General features: G+C 36.8%; 3 protein-coding genes across 7 annotated transcripts in view; 2 read left to right on the top strand and 1 right to left on the bottom strand.

Annotated features, from left to right (window-relative positions):
• The window catches only part of LOC116259549 (uncharacterized), a 95,643-nt gene that overhangs the window by 60,818 nt on the left and 7,824 nt on the right, over positions 1-27,001 (top strand). The gene's annotated exons all lie outside the window — the stretch shown is intronic.
• On the top strand, positions 1,248-5,774 carry LOC116248586 (protein NRT1/ PTR FAMILY 2.13-like). Its single transcript, XM_031621470.2, has 4 exons — positions 1,248-1,540; positions 1,657-1,874; positions 2,949-3,496; positions 4,697-5,774. Exons 1-4 carry the CDS (start codon positions 1,321-1,323, stop codon positions 5,595-5,597), a joined length of 1,887 nt encoding a protein of 628 aa, XP_031477330.1. The 5' UTR covers positions 1,248-1,320; the 3' UTR covers positions 5,598-5,774.
• Positions 6,485-26,728, bottom strand: LOC116245942 (probable AMP deaminase). Of its 5 annotated transcripts, none has more exons than XM_031617573.2 (19): positions 26,109-26,728; positions 24,597-24,766; positions 24,236-24,380; positions 22,586-22,755; positions 21,871-21,919; positions 21,651-21,775; positions 21,387-21,566; positions 21,214-21,281; positions 20,990-21,132; positions 19,637-19,698; positions 18,446-18,559; positions 16,425-16,565; positions 12,706-12,858; positions 9,592-9,645; positions 9,394-9,504; positions 9,133-9,306; positions 8,934-9,014; positions 7,103-7,201; positions 6,485-7,021 (listed from the first exon to the last, which is right to left on the bottom strand). In XM_031617573.2, the coding sequence occupies exons 1-19, from the start codon at positions 26,641-26,643 to the stop codon at positions 6,959-6,961; spliced, it is 2,637 nt and encodes an 878-aa protein (XP_031473433.1). In that variant the 5' UTR covers positions 26,644-26,728; the 3' UTR covers positions 6,485-6,958. The 5 variants fall into 5 exon arrangements, 3 of the variants coding, with proteins under 3 accessions (XP_031473433.1, XP_049934921.1, XP_031473438.1); XM_050078964.1 differs by having other exon boundaries at positions 24,597-24,763; XR_004170624.2 differs by lacking the exon at positions 6,485-7,021 and having other exon boundaries at positions 7,144-7,201; positions 9,133-9,197.

Raw genomic sequence — 27,001 nt, 5'->3', positions numbered from 1 at the left:
AGCTTTAAATCAACAGATGGCCAGTTTATGTATTTTTTTTTTTTTTTATAGTCTTAGCACTTACAGGAATCAAATTAATGACTGAATTTTTACGGGCCCACCAATCCGACCAACTATGCTATGTGCTTCGAGGCTATTGGTTTTGATGTAGGAAAAGCAAAGAAAAAGCTGGGGGGATGGAAGTAAATAAGAAGAAAGTAGCTACTAAAAAAGAAAAAAAAGGGAGAGAGAAAGGGTTTCATTTCTAGATTTATAGGGCCTGATCACATAAGCATTAAGCTCCTTCAACTAGAGAACAAGTGATGAATGTATATATGGATCTGAATTCAGCTGTATGGATCCAGATCAACCTAGATTCAATCATCTAGATCCAGATCCTTCTATATGGATCCTTACATTCTATCCAAGGTCAAAATATACTTGGACAGCAAAACACGCTCTAACACAATATTTCAGAATGCAAAATGTTTCTCCATAGTCGATCTGGGTCCACCCTACGTCAGGATTTCATAAATCCAACCATGAGGATAAAAAGAAAAAGTTGAATAATTTTAGTATATGGATCAAATGTTATAAAAGTTTCAAGATTATGCATGGCCTTAAATAAATCCATGATTGGCTTTGGGCGCCAGCTTCCAACTTTTTGCACTTGTTTACGAAGTCATAATTGAAAAAAAAGAACATTTAAACCATTTTAATTAAATAAAAAAAGATTTTTAGGCAATAAAATTAGGAAAGACCCATCACTTTTATTTCAATCATTGGACAAAATATTAATTGATCACATGCTTTTAGAGGACATACATCATTCGATCGCTGATGGAATACATGCAAATATGTCATTTTTCTTTTGGGAAATTCAAAAGATTCGATTATGTACATCTGAATGATTTGACCTAATTTAGACCAACATTAAAACGAAACTTAACTGCCCAAAATTTTTATAAATGATTAAAACTCAAAACGTCAATGGTACCTGTTAATACGTCACTCCCTGTTTTTTAGGAAAAAAGAAATTATTGACCCATTTAAAAATTTATGATGACTTTTTCTTTTTTATATTTGTTTACCTAATTAATTATTTTTCTAAGGGCCAGAGATAAACTCAGTCCTGAACAAAAGTTGATGAGAGGATAAGATTTAAAAGAAAAAAAAAAAGAAAGAAAGAAAAAACTGGATGAGTTGTGACATCTTGTCCCTACATACGTACCAACCTGTAGATGCAAACGAATTAATGTCAGTCCCGCTCTGCCCAAGGGACGGACGGAAGCGGAAGGAAGAAGCTGAAACGAAAGGAAGTGGAAAGGGCCCCGTCGGAAGATGGAGGAGGAGAAAGGAGAGAGCACCGTCAGACACTATGAAGCTCTCCACTGCAGCATGAGATGCTTCTGTTTGTCTGCTCCCCCCATGAAGCCAGAAAAAGGTGGTGATAGCGGCGGCTGCGACCATGGTGGTGGTGGTGGTGGTGATGAGGAAGCGCCGAGAGAGGCGGCTGCCGTGAAGAAGCACGGTGGATGGAAATCTATGCCGTTCGTTATAGGTACGTGAATGGCCGGAAATCCATGGTCTGTGTGTGTGTGTGTGTGTGTGTGTTTGCGTAGTAAATGAGGGGGGGTGGTTGGGTGGTCTGTCACATTGTTTCTCTGTGATTGGCAGGGAACGAGACGTTCGAGAAGCTGGCGGCGTTCGGGCTGATGGCGAACTTCATGGTGTACCTTGTGAACAAGTTCAAGATGAAGCAAGTCTACGCCACCAACGTCCTCAACATCTTCTCCGGCACCGCCAACTTGGCCCCTCTCGCCGGCGCCTACCTCGCCGACGCCTACCTCGGCCGCTTCCGCACCTTGGCCTTCGCCTCGCTCGCCTCCCTCGCTGTACTCATCTCTCAGATCTACATTACGCACTCGAACACACCTTTTATTTATTACTTACTTATTTTATTTACAAATGATTCTGCAAAACAAAAAAAAAAAAATCAGTTGGGATTTGTAACTTTTGGTTTCCTTCAATTTTCCCCACTGTGATTTACAGATGTTCAAGCGAGGATAAGCATTTGAATCACCGCCGTGGGAGGTGCATCATGGTTTCTTTGTGATCCAAAAATGAACGGCTAAAATCCACTAAAGTTTTCCCTTCAGAAAACTTTTTCCAACATCTTCAAGAAAGCAAAAAGTCGATCTTATGTTTTTTGTGGTGATCCTCACCATCTAATTAGGCCCGGACTTGATCGTAATATTATTCATTAGAATATTTTTTCTTTATTAATTAGCAAATTAAACTCCCATTAAAGCTATATATATATGTAATAAGCAAAACTAGCATTAAAATAATTAAATTTTCAAGTTTATTTTTCTTCTGTCGCTCAGAATATTCATCATTTATCTTAGAGAAAAAACGATAATCTCGAAAAGCCAATAATGAAAGAATTATGCAAGAATAAGAGAAAATGGAATAGGCTGCTTCTTGAACTGTTTTTCTCACCTCTTTTTTTTTTTACTTTTTTCCTTTTCCTTCTTTTCTCAATCAATATTTTCTCAATCTATGATTGGTAGCTTAGACGAAGGGAAGAAGAGTTTAGAGAGAGAGAGTAAAAAATTAAATGGTCAGCTACAATATGGCGTCTATCATATTCACCATTCATTTTTCCAAAATCATACACGAAGACTCCTTTATATAAAAAAAAAAAAAAAAATCAAGTGATGCTACTTTGAATGATTGGCTCTGAGTCATCTGACCCCAAGAGAAAAACACTATTGATATTTGTATATATATATATATATATATATAGATATATATATATATATATATATATATATATGTATATATATAGTTATATATATATATTCCAATTTAAGAATATCAATCTCAAAGATTTTTCTCAAAACAAAAGAAAAACAGAAATAATTAAGAGGAAAAAAGCCTAAAATGATTTTCCATTTTTGCTGTAGGGCATGGTGGTGCTAACTCTAACAGCGTTACTCCCACAACTACGACCCCCCGAGTGCAGCCACGATGACGCCGGCGCCGGAGGATGCGCCGGACCGTCTCGGATGCATCTCGGCGTCCTTTTCACGGCGCTGGCTCTGCTAACAATCGGCGCCGGCGGCATCAGGCCTTGCAACGTAGCATTTGCAGTGGATCAGTTCGATGCTGCGAGCGAGAAGGGGAGGAAGGATATCAACACCCTCTTCAACTGGTACTACTTCTCCTTCACAATCTCCATGATGGTAGCGCTCACTCTCGTGGTTTACATACAAGACTCCGTGAGCTGGTCGCTGGGCTTGGGGATCCCAGCACTTCTGATGCTCTTCTCCATCATCGTCTTCTTCCTCGGCACCAAAATGTACGTCATGGTGGAGCCTGAGGGCAGCGTTTTTACCAGCATTCTCCAGGCGCTGGTGGCCTGTTACAGGAAGCGCCACCTTGATGTGGAGAAGGCCGTCTACTTTGACCCGCCGTCTTCCACACCGAAGTACGTTCTTACTGCTAATCTCAGGTATGCTCACTCTATAAACCAAGCTTCTTTCTAATGGCTTCTGATATAATCATATAAAATCACAGTCGATCATTCGGACATGTCCACCCCCATTCAGGACGATGCCACCATGTACAAGAACGACAAGAAGTACGTTTTGTTTCTTTGTGGGGAAAAGGACACGGCTTTCTCGGAAAAAAAAAAGTTACGGGAAAAAAAACTCACCGCCTCAAGGAAAATTTTGCTTTTTCAAGGAATATTTTTAAGGGAAACATATACGTAAGATAAAATCGTTATTTTTCTTTATAAAAAAACCAGAATAAATATGTTCTCTGCAATTTAATTTTACTTGACTTTGGATTTCCCCGAACCAAATGTTGCAGGTAATTTTCTTATTTTAAGAGTTTCATACCAGTTGAATGCAATTGATTTTAAAGTTAAAACAATCAAAACTGTGTTCTTCACAAATCCATTCTGCCGACAAGAGAAAATTATCGAAGAGGCATAGTGTAATTGTGCAACAAGTCATTTCACATACAAGGGATTTGTTCAAGGTTCGAATCCCATGACTGCTGTCATGGTGTATTATCCTTTTGCAGGCATTTTTTAGTAAGTAAATATTGAAGAGAGAGAGAGACTTATGACTATTGGATTCATCAATCTTGCACAGTCCTGGCCTGTTATTGGATAATGACAAAATAGACCAAAATTGTCCATGTACAGCAACCCAAAAATCATTTTAGCTTCTTCTCGTCTTCTTATGTCACTCAGTCGTCAGTACTGTGGGATGGGCCTGTTGCCAAAAAGACGTCGGGCTCGCAGAATTAATTTAAAGTAAGCATTTTTTATTTTTTTAATCATGTCAAATTACTGTTTTTCTATTTTTTAAATAAAAAAAGGAAAATTGAGGGGAGTGTCATAGGAGCTGTACCTATTGAAGCCGCCAGCTGCATGATTTCCTCGCCCCTAATCTTGTGCTCATATGGTCATGGAAAAATAAGTATATTTTTCATTTTTTTAGTTAGTTTAAACTGCTATCTAATTATTTTACAATTAGAAAAGAAAAAGAAATGGGCAGGTATGGACCAATGCATGTATCTCTGGACAATTTAATATTGCACCTTTTCTGATAGAGACAACTCTCTGGAATTTCTCTCTGCTATTGACACAAAACCTTCCACCGCAAGCATGAAAGTAAATTCATCTCTTCCTCCTCTGCAGGTTTCTGAACAAAGCTGCCATTGTGGTTTCAGAAGCTGAGATAACACCAGAAGGATCGGCAGCCGATCCTTGGAGACTTTCCTCTGTGCAGAAAGTGGAAGAACTGAAATGCTTGGTGGGAATTTTCCCCATCTGGATCGCTGGTGTGCTTTGTTTCATACCAGCGGCTCAGCAGGGCACTTTCTCAGTTCTGCAAGCCCTCAAAATGGACAGACGCCTTGGCACAGGCAGCTTCCAAATCCCCCCTGGTTCGCTTGGTGTCTTCTCCTTGCTTGCTGTTACACTGTGGATCCCCATTTACGACAGGCTCATAGTCCCAGCGGCAAGAAACATCACAAATCAAGAAGAGGGCATAACTCTGCTGCAGAGAACGGGGATAGGGTTGGTTCTATCCGTTCTGTCGATGTTGGTATCGGCCATGGTGGAAAGAAAGAGAATACATGCAGCTCTGCTTCACCCAGACATCAATGGAGTTGCACCAATCTCTGTCCTGTGGTTAGTGCCCCAGTGTGTGATACTTGGTCTAGCTGAAGCCTTTTACGCCATAGGACAGATTGAGCTCTACTACAAAGAGTTCCCTGATCACATGAAGAGCTTCTCCGGTTCACTTCTGAACTGCGCGTTTGCCTTGTCGAGCTACCTTACAAGCCTTTTGGTGTCTCTGGTTCGTAGCACTACAGCAACTGCAAAGAGTGGAGGGAAGAGCTGGTTGGAAGATGACATCAATAGAGGAAGAGTCGATTACTATTACTACCTTCTCGCAGTATTGGGAGGCTTCAATCTCCTCTACTTCTTGATTGTTTCCAGTAGATACGAGTACAAGGCTACCGCACGAAAAACTGACGTTAAAATAATGGGTGCTCAGAAAGGTGAAGACGAAGACGGAAAAGAAAATTGCTGAAACCTTAGTAAATGAGATGCTCTGCATTTTCTTGCACCCATGGAAAGGAAACAAGCCACTTTCGGTGGCAGTCAACCACATGAAATTTGATTTGAGCAGCATATTAGGTACAGGTTTTGGTGTAATATACATGCATGCGCATGGAAATTAATAGAAGAAAACTATTTGCCAACACAATCGGCAGGTGAAACACACCGATGCATTAGATGTTAATGGATGAACTAGGGCATCTGAACCTTTCCTTGAAAGCCACCAAAGTAACAATATAGCTGCCTAATGACTGCAAAAAGGTTGTTTCAAGTTAGCCGTTTGAAGTTTAAGAGGCATTTAGCAATAGGAACATTAACACAATGTTCATTGAATTGGGACGCGTCGAAGTAAATTCATAACAATATTAATGAACAATATTAATGTTTTTGTCAAAAGTTCTCTTAAGGGACCATGTATGCACGTGTTCTTTATTCTGCTGCTGAACTGCTGATGTTCTTTCCAGTTGAATATCTATTGGTGGGATCTTTTCTGGCTCTCCTATGGCTGGTATCTTTTCTGGGACTTTGCTGGAGGAACAGATCTTGATTTACTGCCACGACACAGAGAGAGTAAGAGTTGCCGCTGGCGCTAAACATTTTCATTGGAAATCTTTTTTTTTTTTCTCAAAGTCAAAATGAAAAACATCAGATTCAGAGACCACCCATTTGCCTGAAATTTCCGAGAAAGTGGTCTGCGGAAACAAATCTTTCCTGGCATCTGGATCCGAACCAGGCTTTCTGAAAGCCAAATAAATCACTATCGTTTTGAAATGCAGCTTCAGACTCGATTACACTCGGAAAATGTTAATGAGATTCTCAATCAAATGACTCACTGACTCCTACCCTCTCTGTAAACCCTTCAAAACAGCGACTTCCCATTCAACCAAATTTGTTTACATATGTTGCACAGTGTCAATACAAATTTATTTGCAATCTTACTCCAGCATCTAAAGTAGATAATGAAGTCCCATTCCAGAACTGCTAAAAGCCTAAAACAACAAATAGACACTTCCTGCGGGCTGCCTCGTGATTCATTGAATTAGCCACCGATCTGTAAAAAAACCTGCTTCGGTTCATATGGATGGCATTAAACCACAGAACCAACTTCAACCAGAAACAGCCACCCAGATCGCAAATCAAATCTATGGAACAACCTGTTTTAGAAGAGTAACATTGGAAGCCTTTCCTGTTTCACGGCATTACTTCTTCAGGCAACTCCCAGAGGTATACAACAAAAGATGGACCAGAGCTCTTCCGTGGCAAGCAACTTAAATCTTGTAGAACAAAAGGTGGATGATGTCAGTCGTTTGTTCTTTAGGTATTGTTCATGGTTCAATATTCTTCAGTAAATCTTGCATGTCCTGAATAAATATATCGCATTTCTTCTTCCCACATCTTCAAACAAAAAAAAAAACCAGTCGAAATAAGTCCGAGTACCTTCCAAATTCAGGAATTGAAAAAGCATGAAACTATTACCTCATGCCGAAACTCAACTCGTACTTGTGGTACATTTGTCTTATGAACATCATTGCCTTCAGTGCCCATTTTGTAGTACCGCCTCCCAAGCCAATGAGACTGTGCTTGTCCACAAGAAGGATGACAAATATTCAGTACCTAGCCAAATCTCCAGCTATCTTTATTTTCATAGAAGGTACCGACCAGAAACAAACAAGAAATAAAATAACACAATTGGCTCATTATGTCAATAACTTGTGAAACAGGTAGGTTTTTATCTCTTCCTCCTAGGTGTGTTGGACATCATGAGCCAAAGAACTTGATACTGTGTTCAGTAAGCTTTGAATTTTGAAATCAGTCAAGACATCCACAAATGCAGCAATTGCCCATAAAAGCAATCTAGTACCTAAGATAAAAACTCGAACTAGGCACACCTATCTATACATGCAAGTATCTAATGCACTATTGGCACAAAATTTAATGCATCATACATATTCGAGTCCCAGATTTAGATTACGCCTACAATAAAAACAAACTCCACCAGTATTTCACAAAGCAGGAGCAATAAGACAATTTAAGCTTTGATGCATGAATAGTGCACTCAATAACAATATTTAATGATCAAGCATAAACAAATGAGATGAGTGGATCCAGGAGAAATCACAACGAATAATTCTGAAGCTAGCTAGAAACAGACTGAAACTAAACAGAATAACAAAAGCCAGACAGCCATATTAGTAAACTCTCTCTCCACTTCAACCACTCCACCCCCCCACCCCGCAATGCAAAGTGACCAATTATACGGAAAGTGACGTTAGAGATAATTGGCCACGGTAGAGGCGTGGTAGAATGTTCTCACCATACTCAACTGAATCCAAAGCAATTTTGTAAACTAAGGAGAGTTAGGCTTGGATGACTTATAAGCAGTTATACGTTTTTCTAGCCTACATATTTCGCAACTATATATATACATACATACATATATATATATATATATATATATATAAACACACACAGTCACACTTTATACAAAAATCAATTTACCATTTTATTTAATTTCCAAAACGTTTATGTTTTATTTGTGTTTAAAAATTACGTTTCGACCCAAAACTGATCCAAGAACTTTGTTTAAAAGATCATAAGCTGCCGGATTCAATAACCATGATTAAAGTTGCAATCCATAATTAAAGTAATTAATTTTCATGATTAAACCCCCCCCCCACCCTGTCTCCCTCTCTCGCACAAACACACATCTTTGGTAAAACATGTGGCGCTCTTGTTTTTGTGGGCTTGAGATGCAGCCACTCAGCAAAGGTGCACACACCGATCTGTGCAAAACATGTGCTTATCTTGTTTTTGCTTCAAAACCTTCTAATGAAAGATGCATTGTCTAACACAGCAAGAGGCATAACATGTAGAGACAGCTTCTGCTCTCATCAGTTAGCATTAGTAATGCCCTGTCCTTTTCAGATGATGTATGAACCCATGTGTTGGACATATTCATGCAAGGGGCATAGTATTCACCATGACCTGTTTTGGGTGCCTCTCAGTATAAAACCCTAATTGTCCTTCAATTATCCATTAGAAAAGGATCTTTATTGCTTAGACTTATGGCAAGGGATCCATAGCTCAGCGAGTCAGCACTGAACTCTAGGCCTTCGGTTTTGGAGGCTTTAGGCCAACCCACCTAACCAGATATACAGATTCTAAAAATGTTCAAAATCATAAATATAATTTATATTTTGCATGCAAAACTTCCAGTTTTGCTCTTTTACCACTATCAACACATTCAGATCCACAGAGACTAGGAAAGAAAACAGTTAATTAAGCCATACCATTCAATGGTGCTCACCTTAGATGAGTGAGGAAAACCTGACTGGTACACTGAATTCCTCGCAATCTCACATAGATCACAAGAACTTAGCTTCCAAACCTTTAAAGGAACCAAAAAAAAAACAAAAAAACAAAAACAAACAAACAAAGGGTATGAAGGAAGGAAAACAAAAGGGTAAGTGAGAAAGCAGAAATATGCAGTGTTAGCTGGTGTGAACCTGAGCAGCAAAACTGTATTCCTCTAACAGAGGTTCCTTGGTAAAATGGATCTGCAATGGATCATCTGTTGAGAGCGACACATTCAATCCTCGAGCAAAAAACTTTGGAAATGGGTTTCGATTGTATTTGAGAAACAAAGAGTTGTTACTCAAAGGAGACATTGCCAATCCTATCTGAAAGACAACTCAAGATAAATAATGTCTTTACCAACAGTATCAGCCTTTTAGTCTTAGATATTATTATCAAAAAACTAAATATACCTGAGAAAGATAGTACAGATACTGCAAAACAGGGGATCTTTTGAGATTATTCCCATGAGCAATGTTGTGTGCCACAAGGAATGCAGCAGCCAGATGATCGACATCTCCTGCCTATGAAACAAAAATCCAAAATTGAAAGCTGGTGCAAATAATTCTCCTAAGATTTGAGATGCACATAAAATGATATAAAACTATCACCTCACCACAATGTGGTCGGAATTTGATTATGGTCATTCCTTTGCTTTCTCTTAGCTACAGAGTTAATAAGAAGTTAATAATCAGCATAGCTGCAAAAAGGCCTGTAGAAACTTGCAGTTGCACCAGATCCACCATGAACCAACTACTACTCAAGGGCCCAAGGCACTATACCTTAAACAATGAAATCAAATATAATATCCAAAAAATTGTCATATGCAGCTGACGTGTTAGATTTTGATAAAAGAAAAAATATTCACTTTTAACTGAAAATAATAAAAAATAATATCATGCAATACTCAGTCAACATCTCCCCCCTTGTAAATGAGGGTGGGGTTTATGCATAATCTTGGTGCAGGTTCTCCTCACTTAATTGTGCATTTTTCCCTCGTATTGCAAGTGAAATATGACCATTTATTTTGATGTGCATGATTATGAAATACAGGAAACAGGTTTTTGCTTCCACTTATAACTTTGATGATAATAACGCAATTCAGATTAGTGCATTGTCTTATTGTTTTATATGCAGAGTCAAAAATAGCTACTGCGACTACTGGTATTTCTTGTCAAAAAAAATTACAAATCTTTAGATCTACTAAAAAAACATGGAAATTTTCACTCCAAACCTGATCCCCTGAAAGAATAATATAATAGCACTCCCACTATGGTCAATGGTATTAAGTGTGTTAAGTGTAAGTAAAAAAAATAATTGCAAACCTTCAGACCTACTAAAAAAACATGAAAATTTTACAAGCAAAAATGAAATTTTTTAAAGAAACAGGACACTGGAAAATTTTTTATAGGAAGAAACATGAATCACATAACATATTAGATAAGTTCTATAAGAAAGTAACAAGTGACAAACATGGAGGCATAGCCACAAATATTGTCTCGGGTTTTTGTCGGCAAGGTTTTCCTTGGATATTTTTGGCATGGTTGTTTTCCTTGACAAAATCACAGGAAAATCTGAGAGTTTTGTAAAAAAAACAAAAAATAAAAATGTTAAGTAAACATACAAGAAATGAAAAACCAATAAGTATTGTATTGCATTTAAGAGGTCACGTTCAATGCCTAAAACAAGAGGATATAAACAATGAAACAAAAGTTTTAAAAAAAAAATAAACGAAATAAAAAATAAATGCAATAAAATCACGATAAATTGATTTTTTACGATTTTTCAAAATATCGCGATATTTTACCTTTTTTTGTTGTCTTCATTTTTCTGTTACGAAATTTTCAAAAATATTGCGACATTTGTGCCTATGCATGAAAGACCAATTTAACAACTTTGCGTAATAATCAAAGTGTATCTATGAAATCGACTTACTTAAAGCCCATTAGCATTATCGTCACACAAGTCAAGCTTTTATCTGCAAGTTCCTTCTCAGGTATTAACTAGAAATTTGTTTATTGGAAATTCAAAACATATTTAAAATTATAATAAAAAACTAAAAAATTGAGTTCTCAATTTTTTTTTTTACAAAAACATTGATAAAGATCAAAATGGTCGATAATATGTTAAAGGAAACCTCAAAAAAATAAATATAGTTAAAATCATTTATCTGAAAAAGGGGAAAATATGAGGGAAAAAAAAACAAAAAATTCATTTTGGCATTTTTTCAAAATATAGTGGTTTTTGCCTTTTTTTCTCTTATTTTTCTTCTCTTTTGTTGTTTTTTGGAAATAAAACTTATATTTGTGACCATATCTAAGACATAAGCCTAAGAGCAAGCTTCATCATTCTTCAATTCAAAGCCCTAATGGCAAAACCTTTAGACTAATCGAAGTAAGAGGAAATATATATCTGCAGTAAAAATTGGTCACTTTACTAAGTTCTTCTACGACACTAGGTTTTCCTATTTAGCTAGCTTGTCCAATTCCACTAAGTTCCTCTTAATGTAGTGGCAGTACAGATGATGTTAATGTAACATCCTCATTTTCAGAATCAGGAACAATCAAATTTTCCAGTGAATTATCTTGACGATTCAAGAAGAATATTTGGTAAAGGTGGACCTAGGTTGTCAACTGCCACTATTGTCCTTTTTCAGGTGTACTCTTCTGCGTATCACTCATGCAAATCAGGTGCCTGCATGTAAATGCATGGCAACATAAAATATGGACCATCATTTTGTCGGTGAATCAGATGCAATTTAAAAGGTGTAAAACATTCATATCCTTAACATGAAATCACTCAGCCAAATGAAATTCGCCCCGAACAACGTTTTCTCCTCAAACACAGGAATACCCTCACATACAACTTGTAAGAGTGTTAAAGTTGGGCATGAGGAGCATTATTATAAATTTATAATATGATATGTGCATTACACCCTTGAAATAGCATATGCAATTTTGGCATTCCATAACACGACATATTGTATGATAATGATACACTGCATGCAACACTGACTGTGGTATTATTTTAGCCCTTTTCATCTCTAGAGGTAGAGGGCCTCACTCAAATCCAAGTACCACCTTTTTTCTTCCTAAGGTTGCTTCTTTCTAGACTAAAACTCAAATAACAGATAATATACCAAAAAGCTTGATTTGGTACCACCCACGTGCTAACAAGTATGAGATTCCTCTACTCACATGTTGCCCTAGCTAGCATGCCTGCTTTGTAGAGTCAAGCATGGATTAATTAATAACTGCATATGTTGGGCTTGCAGAAGCAATATAAATAAGTTTCTTACTAACATCCTGCCTCCTGCCCAACTCTGTGCCCCCGGCTCCCCAACTCAAACCCTTCCCTCCCACACACAAAAACACCCACCAACCATGTCCAAGGGTTGTTATCAACTTTTAGAGCTTACAGATGGTTTTATGGCTGCCTCCACACTTCTTAGTTCTTAGAACCCAGAATGGGCTTCGATTACTGTAGCTGACAGAGTCAACGAGTATTTAGCAGAACCAGAAATAATTCCCTTCAGAAACTTTCTGTAGATGCTTTAGGAATGATTGAGATGGATAATCTTAGATTACATAAAATTGATAATTGTTTTCCTTATACTCCATGCCTCATCATTGTATGTTCAATAATGCAGTACTTTGTACTGGACAAGAAGAGCCATTCCGAAACTACTAACACAAAAACTAAAGAAACAGAGAAAAAAATTATACCTTGTTCAGAACATACAAATTTGCATAACAGTAATACGCATAATATGAGTATGCAGGATTGAAATAATTTGTCCATTCAGCAGGAGTAGGCATATGCTTTGTTGGGCATCTTTCAAGCTTGCTTTCATCATCTACAAGATCAAAGCCAACAACCTGAAATGAGATAAAAAATGAAATCAATGAACAAAGAGAGCATAACGAAATGAGTAACAGGAAAACATATAAGCATGAACTTCGAATGTTGCAATAATACAACCTCCTACATAGCTTTAAAGGTCAACACAAGAAATCTTCATTAACAAATTTTAGTGAGTCCATTTTCTTGTTTTGTATAGAATGTAAAACAGAGGACCAAAGAAAGGAAGAAAGTCCGTAAGTTCATGGAACCAAAGGTTTCAAAATAGCACACGGTGCCACCTTAAGTGAATTAGTCAATAAATCCTTCTGAGTTCCAAGTGGATTTGCTTGGAGATCTGGCACATCCTTAGGAAATTCAACAGCAAATATATTTTCTCAGTATTTATAAACCATAAAATTATACTAATTATTTTCATTAAATATTCTTGGCTGGCTTTCAAGTTTCCAGAATCAACAATCAAATGTTCATCCATCAAATGTCCATCCATATAGCATTTTATACTTTGGCTGATGGTGCTTCTGACTACCTTGCCCTCTATGAAGAACTTTCAATCATAGTCACAAATAATGTTTCGGAGTTTTAAACAGCGAGGTTTTTCTTGGATATAATATGGCGAGCTTGAAAAAGGGAAAAATACGAGAAAAATACGGTAAATGTTTAAAAATTTAAAAAAAAAAACTAAAAAGGAGGGAAAAATAAAACAAGTGAGAAACTAATAACACAAACATCAAAAGATAAGTAGATTTGCAACAAATAAAAAATAGAAAATGAAAGAAAACTGTTTGGCATTTAAAAAATGAAAAAAGTGAAAAAAATGCTAAAAAAAACTCATTTTTCGTTTTCAACGTTCTTTTCAAAAAACTCGTTTTTTAAAGTATTCAACGGAAATTTAATTAATCATGTTTTAAAAAAAAAACGTGTTTTTTGTGACTATGTTTCAATCCAAAGCTCTCATTTATGCTCCAAGGATATGAGGATGTGGACAAAGGGGAAGATCCACCGACTCCTATTTTTCAGTTATTATATAACTTAAACATGAAACAGTTGATGGTCATCTTCTTAAATTTGTAAGACATCAACAAGCAAAAACAAATGGATATAACTTTGTCATGGGTCCAAAACATACACATAGAGATTTGCAGAAAAACTATCTGTCTAAATTTTAATTCAGAATATGATCTTAGGTAGAAGTTATGAAATCTTAAAAACCTTGCCTCGCCAAAGCTAAAAGAGTAAGGTTAGACACGTTGAGTGAAGAGAGAAAGCTAGGAAGTAAGAATCACACTCCTACTTATGACTTGTATAGACCAACCAAAACAACGGTTGAGAGATTAAGGAGCCGAGAAAGAATTCAAGATGCCAAAAGAACTGGTTCACAGGCTCACATATGCCCTCATCATTAGACCTTGACAGGCTCATATATGTTACCTATAGACCTAATGTGTCACTTCTTACAGGGGTGATGGCAGATTCAAGTATGCTCCACAAGAAAATTATGTTCTGAACTCCTCCACAATTAAAAATTTTGCCATGATGTTAAGTATCTTATATGATGATCACAGCCTCACGCATTTTTATATGAAACCATGTAGACCTGACTGTACAGAAGCTTCAAAAGACAGGGGTTCTACTTCCCGGTACTTCATTGTGACTAGATAAAATCTTGTACAATGGAAGATTAATAAGCAAATCTTAGTAGAAAGGCCAAATGCAGAAAGCAGAGTATTGCACATGGAAGTTGTAAAGGAAAGAACTTCAGCCTAGAAGAATTACCAACAGAATAAATTAATGGCCCGGATCAATGTTACCAAAATCGGGTTTTAAATTGAATGAGAAAGGGAAAATAAAAATTCAGAGAATCAGGTGAATTGAATTAGAATCAGAATCCTTTGTGAAATTAATTAATTAAAAAATATCTTATAGTGAAAATTTTAAAAATCAAACAAAAAACAGAAAAATCATAAAAGGGTTTTCAGATATATATGTATCAGCTATATGTGTGTGTCTATTATAATTATACAGAAGACAGCTTTACAACAAGCAACATTAACGCAGAACTCCTGATTATGTTGAGGACTTATGTTCCTTTTAAGAAAAATATATTAATTTAAGAAAAATAGATTAATAAAGAATAAGAAATTTCATGACATCAAAAAAGTAGAGACTCTTTCAGTTTCTGGTCATACCTTTTGGAAGCAATATCCAGACAAAGCTCTAACTTCGCTATGGTAGAAGTAGAACATTAGATTATGATTGACGTCCAAGATACTTACATGGAGAGCTACAATCAAAGAGGAATCCCAGCCACCACCCCCAGCAAGTGTGTTCGTTCATTTATAATATATATATATATATATATATATATATATATATATATATATATATATATACTGTTTACATTTATCAGGGTACGAAAACGAAAATACTCTTAAACAACATAAACAAATTACAAGTGTCATTAATGAAAGGCACAACTAATAAAAACGAGCACAACCAGAACCAGGTCTCAATCCAACTTAAATTTGGATCCAACCCAACAGATAACTTCTTTTCAGTTCCAGTTGCATGCATCTTCACCAGCATTTACTTGATAAATGAATATCAGGCCCAAGGCCTTTTGTCAGAGATATTTAAACCAAACCACCAAATTAGAAGCAATTTAGCCAATTCTTCCCAATATCAGCCAGTTTATGGAGGGTCTGAATCAAACCCGGAATCGAATAAACAACTGAGTTAAATTTTGAATAAAGTAATCCAGGCAGTTTAAGGCTTTAAGCCTTAAGGCAGAAACAACACCAGCCAGGAATATTATCTCGACTATATGATATCAAAGCAGCCAACGTGACTAGCCTTAACCGCTGTTCATCATTAACATGGACTCCCACTTTATCAGGAAGATGATCAAATTTTTAGAAATTTTAAATTCATCTGCATTTGCAACCACAACTAGCTGAAATTCTCATTAAAGCTATAAACAGTATAGAGTTGCATGATACTAATAGAAATTGAGGATTATTATTGGCATCTCTCACAGAACTAACTTGAAGGGGGATTTCTGCCACTGGCATTGATCTTAATTCCTCCTGGAGTCATGAATGCCAATATTATATGACAATTCTGTTCAACAATGACTAATACCATCCACATGACTTAAAAGAGTTGAACTCTTCATTGTGAAGACTACTCCACAGGCAGGACCAAATTGTCCACACCTAGAAAGTTACATGAAATAACATACTGAAAATTTAACAATTACAAAAAGAATCCTTGAAAATAACAATGATAAAAAAGATGTAAGTTATACAGATTGCAAACAAAAAGAAAAGGCTGGGAAATATTAATAATTTCAATTGATCGAGCAAGATAAGCCAGTCATGTGCCTGATACCATAGGGAAAAAAAATGATCTATGTAGTACAGTTGCTAGCTTAAGGAACTGAACCAGATGAAGAGAACCAGTCAACAGAGAAAATAGGTACACAAATGACAAAAACTTGGAAAGGAGTAAGCATACACAACTAATTCAATTACACTATCATGGTTAAGGAAGAAACATGAGCACAAATAACTTTCGTGCTAACCTGTTTTAATAAAATGTCCAGCTGAGGATGAGTACTTGGATCAACTGTGACTTCAAAGAGAGGAATAAAAACATTGTCTAAGATGTTTTGAAATGAAGTAACAACTCCCATTTCCTTGTACACATTATACAATCGAGGTAGCTGAAATACAAGACCATATGTCAATGAAGTATGTCTGCTTAAAGCTCCAAAGAACTAATTAGAAAAGTTACGTAGCATGCAGAAATTCCAAGAAACATGACCAAACATGCAAATGGAAAAGATACTCACATTCAAAAGATGTGTGACTAAAAATATCATAAAAATATATATCTGATAATGCAAGTCCAAAGTTCGATACAAGAAAATCAAAAAGAGAACATTACAGCAATATTGTATGCATCGTAACTTTTGTTATGGCACCCTGTAACTAGTTACAGGGATGTAAAGTACCTGTATCATACTGCATCGTATGATACAGGGCTGTATCACACGATACAACACTCCATATCACACAATGTGGTGGCAGCAGAATAAAGGGGCAGCCAAGACCTGATTTTAAGTGCTGGGTTTTAAAAACCCTTCACACCCTAGTCCTAGACATTCTAGGAGTTGTGAATGTGGCAGATGTTGCCACTTTAGGGAAGAAAATGTCCAGATTTCTTTATGGGAGATCGATTTGCAAATGAATAAAGAGGGGCTTCCGGATTCTACCATGAGAGATATAAAATCATATTTTCATTTGCTATTTGCATTGAACAAGTTGATTTCATGATGTACAAGATTCTAAGCTTATTCCTTGTTTTCTTATGAATTTATGTTATGTTAGATTGATGAATGTCCATTGGTATATTTATATTTGACATGTTTTTTTATAGAAAACATATTTTTCTTGATTTTCATATGTTTCCTGACCTTCTGTTTTTTTTTTCATTTTTATGGGATCTTAATATTAAAGAAATAAATTTAGAATTTTCTATGATATGTTACAATACATATCTAATTATTGGCCCCAACTGTGGATGTTACACCATGCACTGTACAACATCAGATTACATTACACATTTGAGCATTAGTCATTCAGGCAAATGATTGATTACAAGTCAACTAGGAAGGACAGGGTAGTGGAAATGAGAAGCAATTCAAAGGAAAGGACAATAACAAAAAAAGGAAGGACGACATTTTAAGTTTTTTAAGTTTTAACTACGTATAATGCATTACATCAAGAAAAGTGATAATCACACCTTCCATGCAAAGTTATGTAAGAACTGCTCTGTGATGATCGCAAAGTATATATATTCTACAAAGTGGACATTGCAAGATCTTTCCAAGATCTTTCGTCCACAGCTCCTCATTACACACTACACAAGTGTTCATCAAGATGGATTTACCAAAAAATGACTGCCAATATTGGTCCCAATGCCACAGAGGTCAACAAAAAAAAGTCGGCATTCATCATTACTCCCTTAAGAAAATAAGAGATATAAACTAAAAAAAACCTCATTTTCGATAATCAATACAGGTTAGCTGATACTCTCACCAACCAGTCAACAGTGCAAAACAAGTCGAGATTTCAAGCTTGAACAATGAACAAGAATTCCAGTACATGAAGAGTGTAATGTTTTGGCTAATCATTTCTGTTTATTTGATAACAAAGTTTAACTACGTTATAGAAGCTGCCAGAAAGAAAAGGCACTATAAGGGCATTTTTGGCAACTATGACCATGCTACACGTACAGAGATCACAACAGATAACCCCTAACTTAAGCCTGATGTCGTCTTGCTTCTTTTTCTTTTTTCTTCATTATGTGACAAGATCTATCCTTACAGGTATCATTAGCTAAACCCCTCAACTATGGGCTCAGAGTTCGACCGGATTAAAATCTAGAAGGACAAAAAGGTTTAAGAGGACCAGTAATGTAGAGAATGCATGAGCTTATGTTACTTTATGCAACACATTACCAGTAAATTTGTTTCTCTCCACCCAAAAGAAGCAGCATATCATAGGTATGTGTGCTAGGAAACAAAATAGAACTTCTAACCTGAATTAACCACACAGCATTTGCACTATAAATCTCATTGTTCACAAACCAGCTTGCTAATTGGTCCCATTCACTCTTTTTTCTCCCATGGATTGATATTCTATACTCAGCCATCTGTGACATTTCAAATGAGATGGATTAAGAATTCTTACTTGCAAAGTCTGACTCACTGGCCAGAACAGATCCATTAGAACTACCAGATAAGAAAAAGCAGCAGATATTGAAAATGTCAATAACAAAACCAGCTAACAGAATGGCAATAAAATCTCACATGCATTTGATGCAAAGAAAGCATGAGCAAACAATTCACTACAACCATAAAAGCATATCCTAATAGCTCATTCTGCACTAGCAGTATAAACTATAAACTATAAAGTATAAACCAACAAAAGAACTAGTGATATAGAAAATAAACAGTTACATCTTATGAACATGTATTTTTACTCCATACAAATTTAAATTACTACTCTCAGAAAGTCTTCTATGCTTTCCAAAAGAAATTCCTCTCTCAAGGCATAGGGCACACAATTTACAGTTTAAGACCACCAAAATGGGTGTGAAGTGCGAACATGAAAGCAGACTGGATACATGTGTGGAGCAAAACAGAAATACTTGGATTCTCAAAGTAGATTTAAGCTTTTATCTGTGTTTTCTGGTTCCATGAAAGTTATAAGTGATGCTTCAGGAAATATTGGACTAACACCATTAGCATGTACAGTGAACTTGTGTTCCAAAGTTTGAAAGCTATCCTATAAATCTTCCCTTTTCAGATTTAACGCACTTCCCATTTTGCATTTCATAACTATGCAGAAAAAAACAAAGAAAGAAAGAAATTCCAGAGACAGTGTTATGTCTGCGGTATTTAGCCACACTGCTAGGTGTGTGGATATTAGCTAAAACCAAGAACATCAGCAAAGGTAAAACTGTTTCAATGAATACTGAACAACCATATGATATGCATGCGGGAATCTGTGTTTCTCACATTCTTTCACTAATCAACCAATAATATCTGGGTTTAATGGGCCAAACAATAAGATTCTTGTTCCATATTCCAAACAGTCTTAAAAAACTTCGTAGAGAAGCAGATACGCCGTATATGGAAAGTACATTAAAAACAACAGTATCTAAACAGCAACTTCTATGCCCTAAAATTAAGACCAGAAAAAAAGTAGTTCTAGGAATATGCATAACCTGGTATTTGCTTGCTTCAAGATCAAACAGCACTTCCTTTGTTAACTGAGCCAAAAAACGGCCTAAGAAAAGGGAAAAATAGTGATAAGTAAAAGCACGACCTGTAGTTTGCTTGGTTCATAATGGACTCGGTCAAAAAGTGGCCTGAGACAATTAGACACACACGTATACATGTGTGTGTTGTGCATTTTTAAAAATATTCGAGTAAAACAGAATAGTGTGATACAACAAAGAAATTTTTACCGGTAATAAAATCTGCAAAAACAACAAGGAGGATTCTAACACCTAGAACCCTCTACATAAATTATTCCATATTTGTCATAACAGTTGTAGCCCAACCACCTAGCTAGAAGTGTTCATACTCCTTATCCAAGCTCCTTCAAACTACTTAGCAGTTAGCACCTATATCTGCACATGTACCTTAGTAGTCAAAAGCACTATGCATCGGACCTTCAAAAAGTACTATGCAGGTGCCTAGGTGGGCCAAAAACAGTAAATAAAAGATAAGAAGAAGAGGAGGGCTGGAGGGGTTATAAGGAGAAAGAGAAGAAAATGAAGAAGAATGAGAATAAAAAAAGGAAGGGATAGGAAGAAAAAGAATAAAAATAATAATAAATATGAGAGAAAGAATTTTAAAGCACTTTTTCATTTGGGTGCCTAGGTGGCCAACTCAGTTGAAAAGGTGGCTGTCTAGGCATGTTTTTGACTGTCAACTCTCAAGACCTGCATTTGCACCTGTGAGACAGGAACTGATACAGGTGGTGGCCTCTTTTTTTCTTGGAGGGACTTACATGATTAAGTCTAGCAAAAAAGGATAAAAGCAGCCCCATTGTAGAAGTTCCTTAGAACTTGTTAAACTAACTTCACCTATGTTCACTCTATGAAAACATTTGCTTAAGGAAAAGGCTTAAGTAAGCCAGTAAGATAAATGGGATCAACTATGATGAGAAATTTCATGCATGGGATATATATATGTAACAAAAAGATCAACAGCAATTCAGGTTTGTAGAACTAATGAAGTAGAATTCCTGACTCGAAATCTACAGAAGAATTTACCTGGCAAACAATCCATCTTACATATGACCATTGGTCTACAACTCTAGCATGGTACATAGCAAGGCTTCTAGCCCAGATGATGGTACACGCCCAATCATGCTTTTAACTACCTATTATAAAGCCTGGGCTTCGCCAGGTCACTAAAAAACCATTTATAACAGATTTCTAGCCAGAACGCCTGTAACAGCTCACTTATTTATTTTTTCCAACATTCAAAATAAGTGCAATTTCAGTTGGCTAATTAGATATATACGTAATTACAAATTAGAGAATCGTTGAAATGAATAATGACAATACCCTGGATAAGGTTATCATGCTTCAAAAATATTTCACGGAGCCTGCTCTGCCCAAAAGGATTGTACTTTAGATTGAATTTATCAAACTGATGAAAGCTGCTCATCTCCACATGCACATCCAGCAAATCAACATTTAAATCATACCTGCCAATGACAGAATAAGTTAGTTTCACTACTCAAAACAGCAACTACCTCAAGTTATCAACAAAATTAAATGCCACATACCCTGTCAACTGCAAGCTTTCAAACACTTCTTTAAGAGTCAGATACTTCCCATCTCGAAATATTACAACCTGAAAAAACAAAATTTAATGAAAAAATAAAATTGAGTTTGGAATATATGAAGGCACACTAAACCATTTGTGACGTTTGCTACAGAATAACAATGTGTGGAATACCTCATCAGGTTCTTTAGATAGTTTTGATTTTATGAATCTCAGAAGATGCTTCTGATTCATACATGCAGAGTGATGAACATGTGTATCAACTTTTCTAACATTGTAAATATCACGATGAGGAGCATCCTTCTGTGCTAGGAATTCCTTATCACAATTTAACTTGAGATGAAGATTAAACTTCTGCACAGGGTCCAGAAATGATGATCATTGTAATACAAAATTGTGAATAATGAGAAAAAATATTCAATGGTTCTGAAATATTACATCTTCTAGCAGCTCTAATCGCCTAAAGCATGTTGTACGTGCATTTCCTAAGGAGGCAATTTTCAAGATTTGATGCATATCAGTGAAAAAAGTCGTTGAATTTGCAACTGGGAATAGATCTTGACCTGAAACAGCAAATGAAAATGCATTGAAACTTGTTATAAACAGATAACAAGGCCCAAGTAGCAGAAAATTCAGAAGGATATTAAAATAGTCGTACCATTCGCAGCATATACATGTACAACACCGACTTCCATCTTAAAATAGTGCTGTTTCCAAACAAGAGGACAAAAATTTTAATAAAATAGCTTAGTAAGCAAATAACCACATAGCATCCTAGACTCCACCAGCAATTGCAGCATGTTTTACAGGTGAAATTTTTTATAGGTTCAAATCTACAAGATTATCACAAGGAGTAGCAAAAGAAATTTTTTTGAATGGCAATATTATACATACTTTCTGATGCTTGTTCAACACTTCCATGCTTCATGGGTTTGTTAGACTGTTCTAAATCCCTACTGAACTCAACATTCTATTTAGATGGAGGAAAGAAGATGAAGAAATTGAAACGACACTCATCTATGGGAAAATCATGCTCTGAATATTTTCACCAAAGCTACGCAGAAGGATTGAGAATTCGAATAGAAGCCGCTCCAAGATTGTTGACCATGAAGGCATGAATTATTGCCAATTATGTACATACAGTCCATCATGTAAATGTGCAGAATTTATTATGTAAAATGCATAAGGTGACTCATTATTGCCTGTGATGCTGGAAAAAAATCTTAAAATCTCATGAACATCGGAGACAGTACCTAGATTGCATATGCAGGCAATGAATAATGCCCTGTCTGTAAAGTGTAAAATTCAATAGCAATCATAATAGACCATCATTTCCTGCAATAGAAAATAAGCACTTAAAAGGCTAAAAATACCTGATTTTCTCGAGCAGAGGAGCAACATGAGGCAAGATTTGAAGCATGCAAGTCAGAGACAGTTTCCTTTTCCCAAGGAAAATATGTTTCTTTGAAAATGTACTTTTCCCGTAATTCAAGACATTCTTGAAGCATTGAACATACTTCATCATCTTCTGCTTTAATTGCCACTGGAAAATTTTCAGAAATCGACAGTAAGAGAAGTAAAATGTCTGTGACAAAATCATTCAAGCAGAATCTAAACTCAAAAGTATATGCCAACATGTAAATATAGTGCCAGACCCCTAGAGCCCAAAAGAACAATGATACTGTTATTAGGGGTGGAAACTGCAAAAACCATATTGGAATTACCAATGTATTGCCAAATCCATAAGGAGGAGTCCTATTCTATGTCATACGGACTCTTCAAAAAAGAGGCAGCACACACCCCAACTGCACCCTCTCTTATTTGTGATTATAAGCCTGGAGTGAAAAAAGGGAGGACAAAGACCATGTCCAGATGTGGCTGGCTGTAGTATACATTCCTGAGACATAGCTGGAGGCTCAAGCTCAGCTATGTGCTGTTTGATGGGCAGGATGAACAAGCTTTCCAACGCCATCCTTGCTGTTGCAGTCTACAGAAAGGAAGATCTTTATTCCGATGAAGTGTCTTTAGTCTCAAATCATTTCATCTTTCCCAAGAATGCCGCCTCTGATCAGCTAGGAGGCTTCCTATGGCCCACTTGTGTCGAATCCTGGTGCAGTCATTCACAGGCATGCAGATCCACACATGATAATGGCTAGGGTACATGCATTCTGGTACAGGAGGAGCATACAGACATGACATTTTTGAAATTTGCGATACTGGGATATGGCAAGGTATACAAACACACACACACATAATGGTCCAAAATTCCTCAAAAAATATGAAAAATTAATACAAAAAAGGTTAGACAAATGTAAAACAGGTGAAAAGTATGTTTTAGAGAATTAATATGCAAAGTAATATGCAAAACTTTAAAACTAATATGCGAAATGCAAGAATTAATACACATTTTTTTAAAATGTATCCAGTGTGTCGGCATGTTGACATGGGTAAGGCAGCCATTTTGCTGTGTCTGTGTCACTTAGGACAATGGAGTTAGAAACAAAACATTTGTGCAAGTATTTTGTAGGAACTACTTAGGAATGTGCAGGATGCACCCCCAAGAACTTCCTCGAGCCAACCAGACTAAGCTTTTTTTTTTTTTTGCAATAAGAACAATTTGTTCCCATCTATGGCCCTTATCTGTCCAGAAGTACTCGTGTGCCTAGCCGCATCTTCTCTATTTTGAGACTAAGTGTATAGCAGTGTTGCATGGTTTGATTTGATGCTCCCTTTCTTTCTGCTTGGCGTGTTATTTTGTATATCTTTTTCTAATGAAGGGCATCTCTTAAACGCATTCTATATATATAAGAAGCCACTGAGCACATTCCTAAAGACAACATAAAATAAGCAAGATGTAGGAAACATATTATTAAATTTTAGATTCCATATTACCCTTTCCCTATCTGACTATGAAGCCAACTGGGCAATATCTGATGATCGGATTGCAAGTTCACCAATCCAAATGTGATTATGAGTCAGATACAGCATATTTTGTTGATATATCAATGATGATCTTAAACTACCTTGAGGTGAGATTTTCAACCGAATCAGCACATCATGTTGAGGCTTTGACCTTGAAGTTTCTGCTGAGATATCAGATATAGATTGTTCATTAGAAGGTTCTCCAGATGGACTGCTCGCATGTGAAACTTCTGGTAAAACAGAAGACTGTTCCAGATGAGGTGTGTCAGATCCCCTTGAAATTGAACAGCAGACGTAAATACATACATACATTTCAGCTATTGCTACCTAGCCTGTATATCAAACAAACATTAAACTAACTGCCAAAACAATAAAGGCACAATAAGAATCCAAGATTCCAAAAAATATGACAAACCATCTGGTAGGATCTTCCTAGTAAATAAGCAGATTAAAGTTCCATACACAGTTGCAGTTTGGGTGGTATCCATTTTCAAGCAGAGGAGTCTCATTCTTGCCATTGTGCAATGCAGTTTCTGGTGCAATTCCAGATAATGACTTTGGAATTGATGGCTTGTCAGTGGATGATACCCCAGACCTTAGTGGCGAATGGCCAATAGTGTGGCACGTTCCTGCTAATAAATAAAAAGTATCAGCTAGCATAGAATACAAATAAGTGATACCCTGAATCCGAGCATTCTCAAGGCCACATTGTGGAGAAAAAAGTGTCAACTTAAAATACATGAACTCCTTCACAGTTGTTTTAAATACCAACCTAGGATATGAATAGCTGGAAGCTCGAGCGTAGGTCATTTGCCTGTTTCTTAAACTCTCTTTACACCAACATAATTTAAAAACGAGTATGTATCACTGAAAGTTAGTTTGCAAGTGTTTTCACACGACATCCAATTGTCCACTGGGTAAAGTTATAAACCATTTAACGGAAGTGTAAAAAACTGCAGAATTACATCATAGGGACTCTGAAACTTGTCCCAGAAAGAAATATTTATCATTGAAATTCGTTTTAAATTGAAAGCAGCAAAATAGTTAACGTGTGGTTCGGTTCAATATGAACCAACATCCACAAGGAGAACGGAGATTAAATATATTATTCAATGATGGCCAGGTTACACGATTATTTTCTTTGGAGATTATCACTGCTATTTATAATCTTTCTACAGTAATGACGTGCGTGAGATGTGGAAATTACATCCTTTCCCTTTTTGTTTTGATTTGGTAAAACTTACTTTCTCATCCTCCACCCCACACCACCCCCACCCCCCGGTTATATGCTTTACCAAAACTGATTCTCCTTGATTCGTGGTGTTCGTTTGGCTTTGACTAGAAACTTCCTTAGTTTGCGCAGCCCTATTCTGCGCATGACTCGCTTTGTTATTAGTTGCTTCTGCACTGGTTCTATCAAAATTTATGCAAATATGCTTGCAGTAGAAAAAGAAAAAATTGATTACTCTTAAAGACGTGATTATGATCTTGAAGAATTCTTAATGAATATGCGTCAGTCACATATTTCAAGAAATTTGCATATCTGGGCAACCTTGTTCTTTGTAAGAATTGTGCATTTCCCCTTGTCGATGTTTTCAACGTGAAACTCTAAAACAAAATCGCAGGCCAATACAAAGTGCACATCGTTGTGGAGGATTGCGCATGTCGAAAACAAGCAAATATCTTTACAAGAAACATATACTTTCAGAAACTCATAGCGATCTTATGAGGCAAGAATACCAGTCTTTCTTTCATGAGTTGAACTTCTGACATTAGAAAACCGCACCAAGCCTCTGCTTCACAAAGATTGAAAAAAGCAGAAAGAATGATGGGGAGGAAACAAACCCAAGGCCATTGAGGAGACCATGCATTTAGTTACGACCAAGATTTATGTCTAAGACCAAAAGAGGCTAAAGAAATGTAATAAGCGCCAACCCAAGACTTTCGTCTAGCTCGAAACAACTGAAAACTCACTTTCTCTTCCCGTTCGAAGACGTGGAAGTGCATTCTGGTTTAATTCAAGACTACCCAAGCTAGAATCACCATTGGAGGACGGACGTAACATAATGACGTCCTCCTCCATAGAATCTCCCTTCAACTTCGCCAACGAGGAGTCTGATGCCGCGACAGATGCGTTGCCATTAACTTCTTCTGCTTCTTCATCGTCGTCGGCGTGGTCGTCTTCTTCTTTTTTTTCTTCATCACGATCATCGTCGGCGTCTTCTTCTTCTACTTCTTCTTCTACTTCTTCTTCTTCTTCGTCTTGATCCTCCTCGTAATCATCATCTCCCTCTTCTGCTTCCCTCTCTTCCCCGTCTTCTTCTTCTTGGACGTCTGCAAGACCCTTCCGTCGGCTGAGGGATTGGACATAATCAATAAGACCGTTGAGTGTATGGATGTGAAAGAGAAACGCAGAAACGGCCGTCACAGACGCTCCAAGAAAGGCAGCCATGGCCAACTGAAGCGCTGATCCACCACCGCTTCCTCCAGTAGATGAAGGCGACCCCATCAGTCTCTCTCTCTCTCTCTATACTCTGGGAATGAAGCACCAAGGGAAGCGAGCTTCGACTTCGGCGTCTCCTGCTGCGTCGTTTCGCTTTGTGGTTTATTGCGGCTGGAAGCCTCCTTTTCTACGTGTTGCGAGGACCCGCGCGGGTGGTTTCGTACAACGTCGATGTCTATCCCAAATCCAAACCTATATCTGGATCTATACTTTACCCGACCCGTTTTACTTAATATTTATCGGTCTTAAATGTTAGATGTTAAGCACATTTAATTCTCCTGAAAGGACTAGCGATTCAGGCTAAAGTTAAGTAAAATCCTCTGTAGTCAATGTGATTCAATAGGACATGGTATGATCTTTTGTT

This window comes from Nymphaea colorata, chromosome 1, assembly GCF_008831285.2.
Source record: "Nymphaea colorata isolate Beijing-Zhang1983 chromosome 1, ASM883128v2, whole genome shotgun sequence".
Classification (NCBI taxonomy): domain Eukaryota; kingdom Viridiplantae; phylum Streptophyta; class Magnoliopsida; order Nymphaeales; family Nymphaeaceae; genus Nymphaea; species Nymphaea colorata.
This window is presented reverse-complemented; position numbering and strand designations above follow the sequence as displayed.

Excerpts from the sequence above, each read along its gene's own strand:
- LOC116248586 (XM_031621470.2), top strand. The coding sequence starts at position 1,321 with ATGGAGGAGGAGAAAGGAGAGAGCACCGTCAGACACTATGAAGCTCTC. Across the intron at positions 1,875-2,948 it reads CCTCGCTCGCCTCCCTCGCT|GGCATGGTGGTGCTAACTCT; the intron begins GTACTCATCTCT and ends TTTTTGCTGTAG. Across the intron at positions 3,497-4,696 it reads GTTCTTACTGCTAATCTCAG|GTTTCTGAACAAAGCTGCCA; the intron begins GTATGCTCACTC and ends CCTCCTCTGCAG.
- LOC116245942 (XM_031617573.2), bottom strand. The coding sequence starts at position 26,643 with ATGGGGTCGCCTTCATCTACTGGAGGAAGCGGTGGTGGATCAGCGCTT. Across the intron at positions 22,756-24,235 it reads GTTGAAAATCTCACCTCAAG|TGGCAATTAAAGCAGAAGAT; the intron begins GTAGTTTAAGAT and ends AAAATTTTCCAG. Across the intron at positions 19,699-20,989 it reads GCATGATAACCTTATCCAGG|GCCGTTTTTTGGCTCAGTTA; the intron begins GTATTGTCATTA and ends CCCTTTTCTTAG.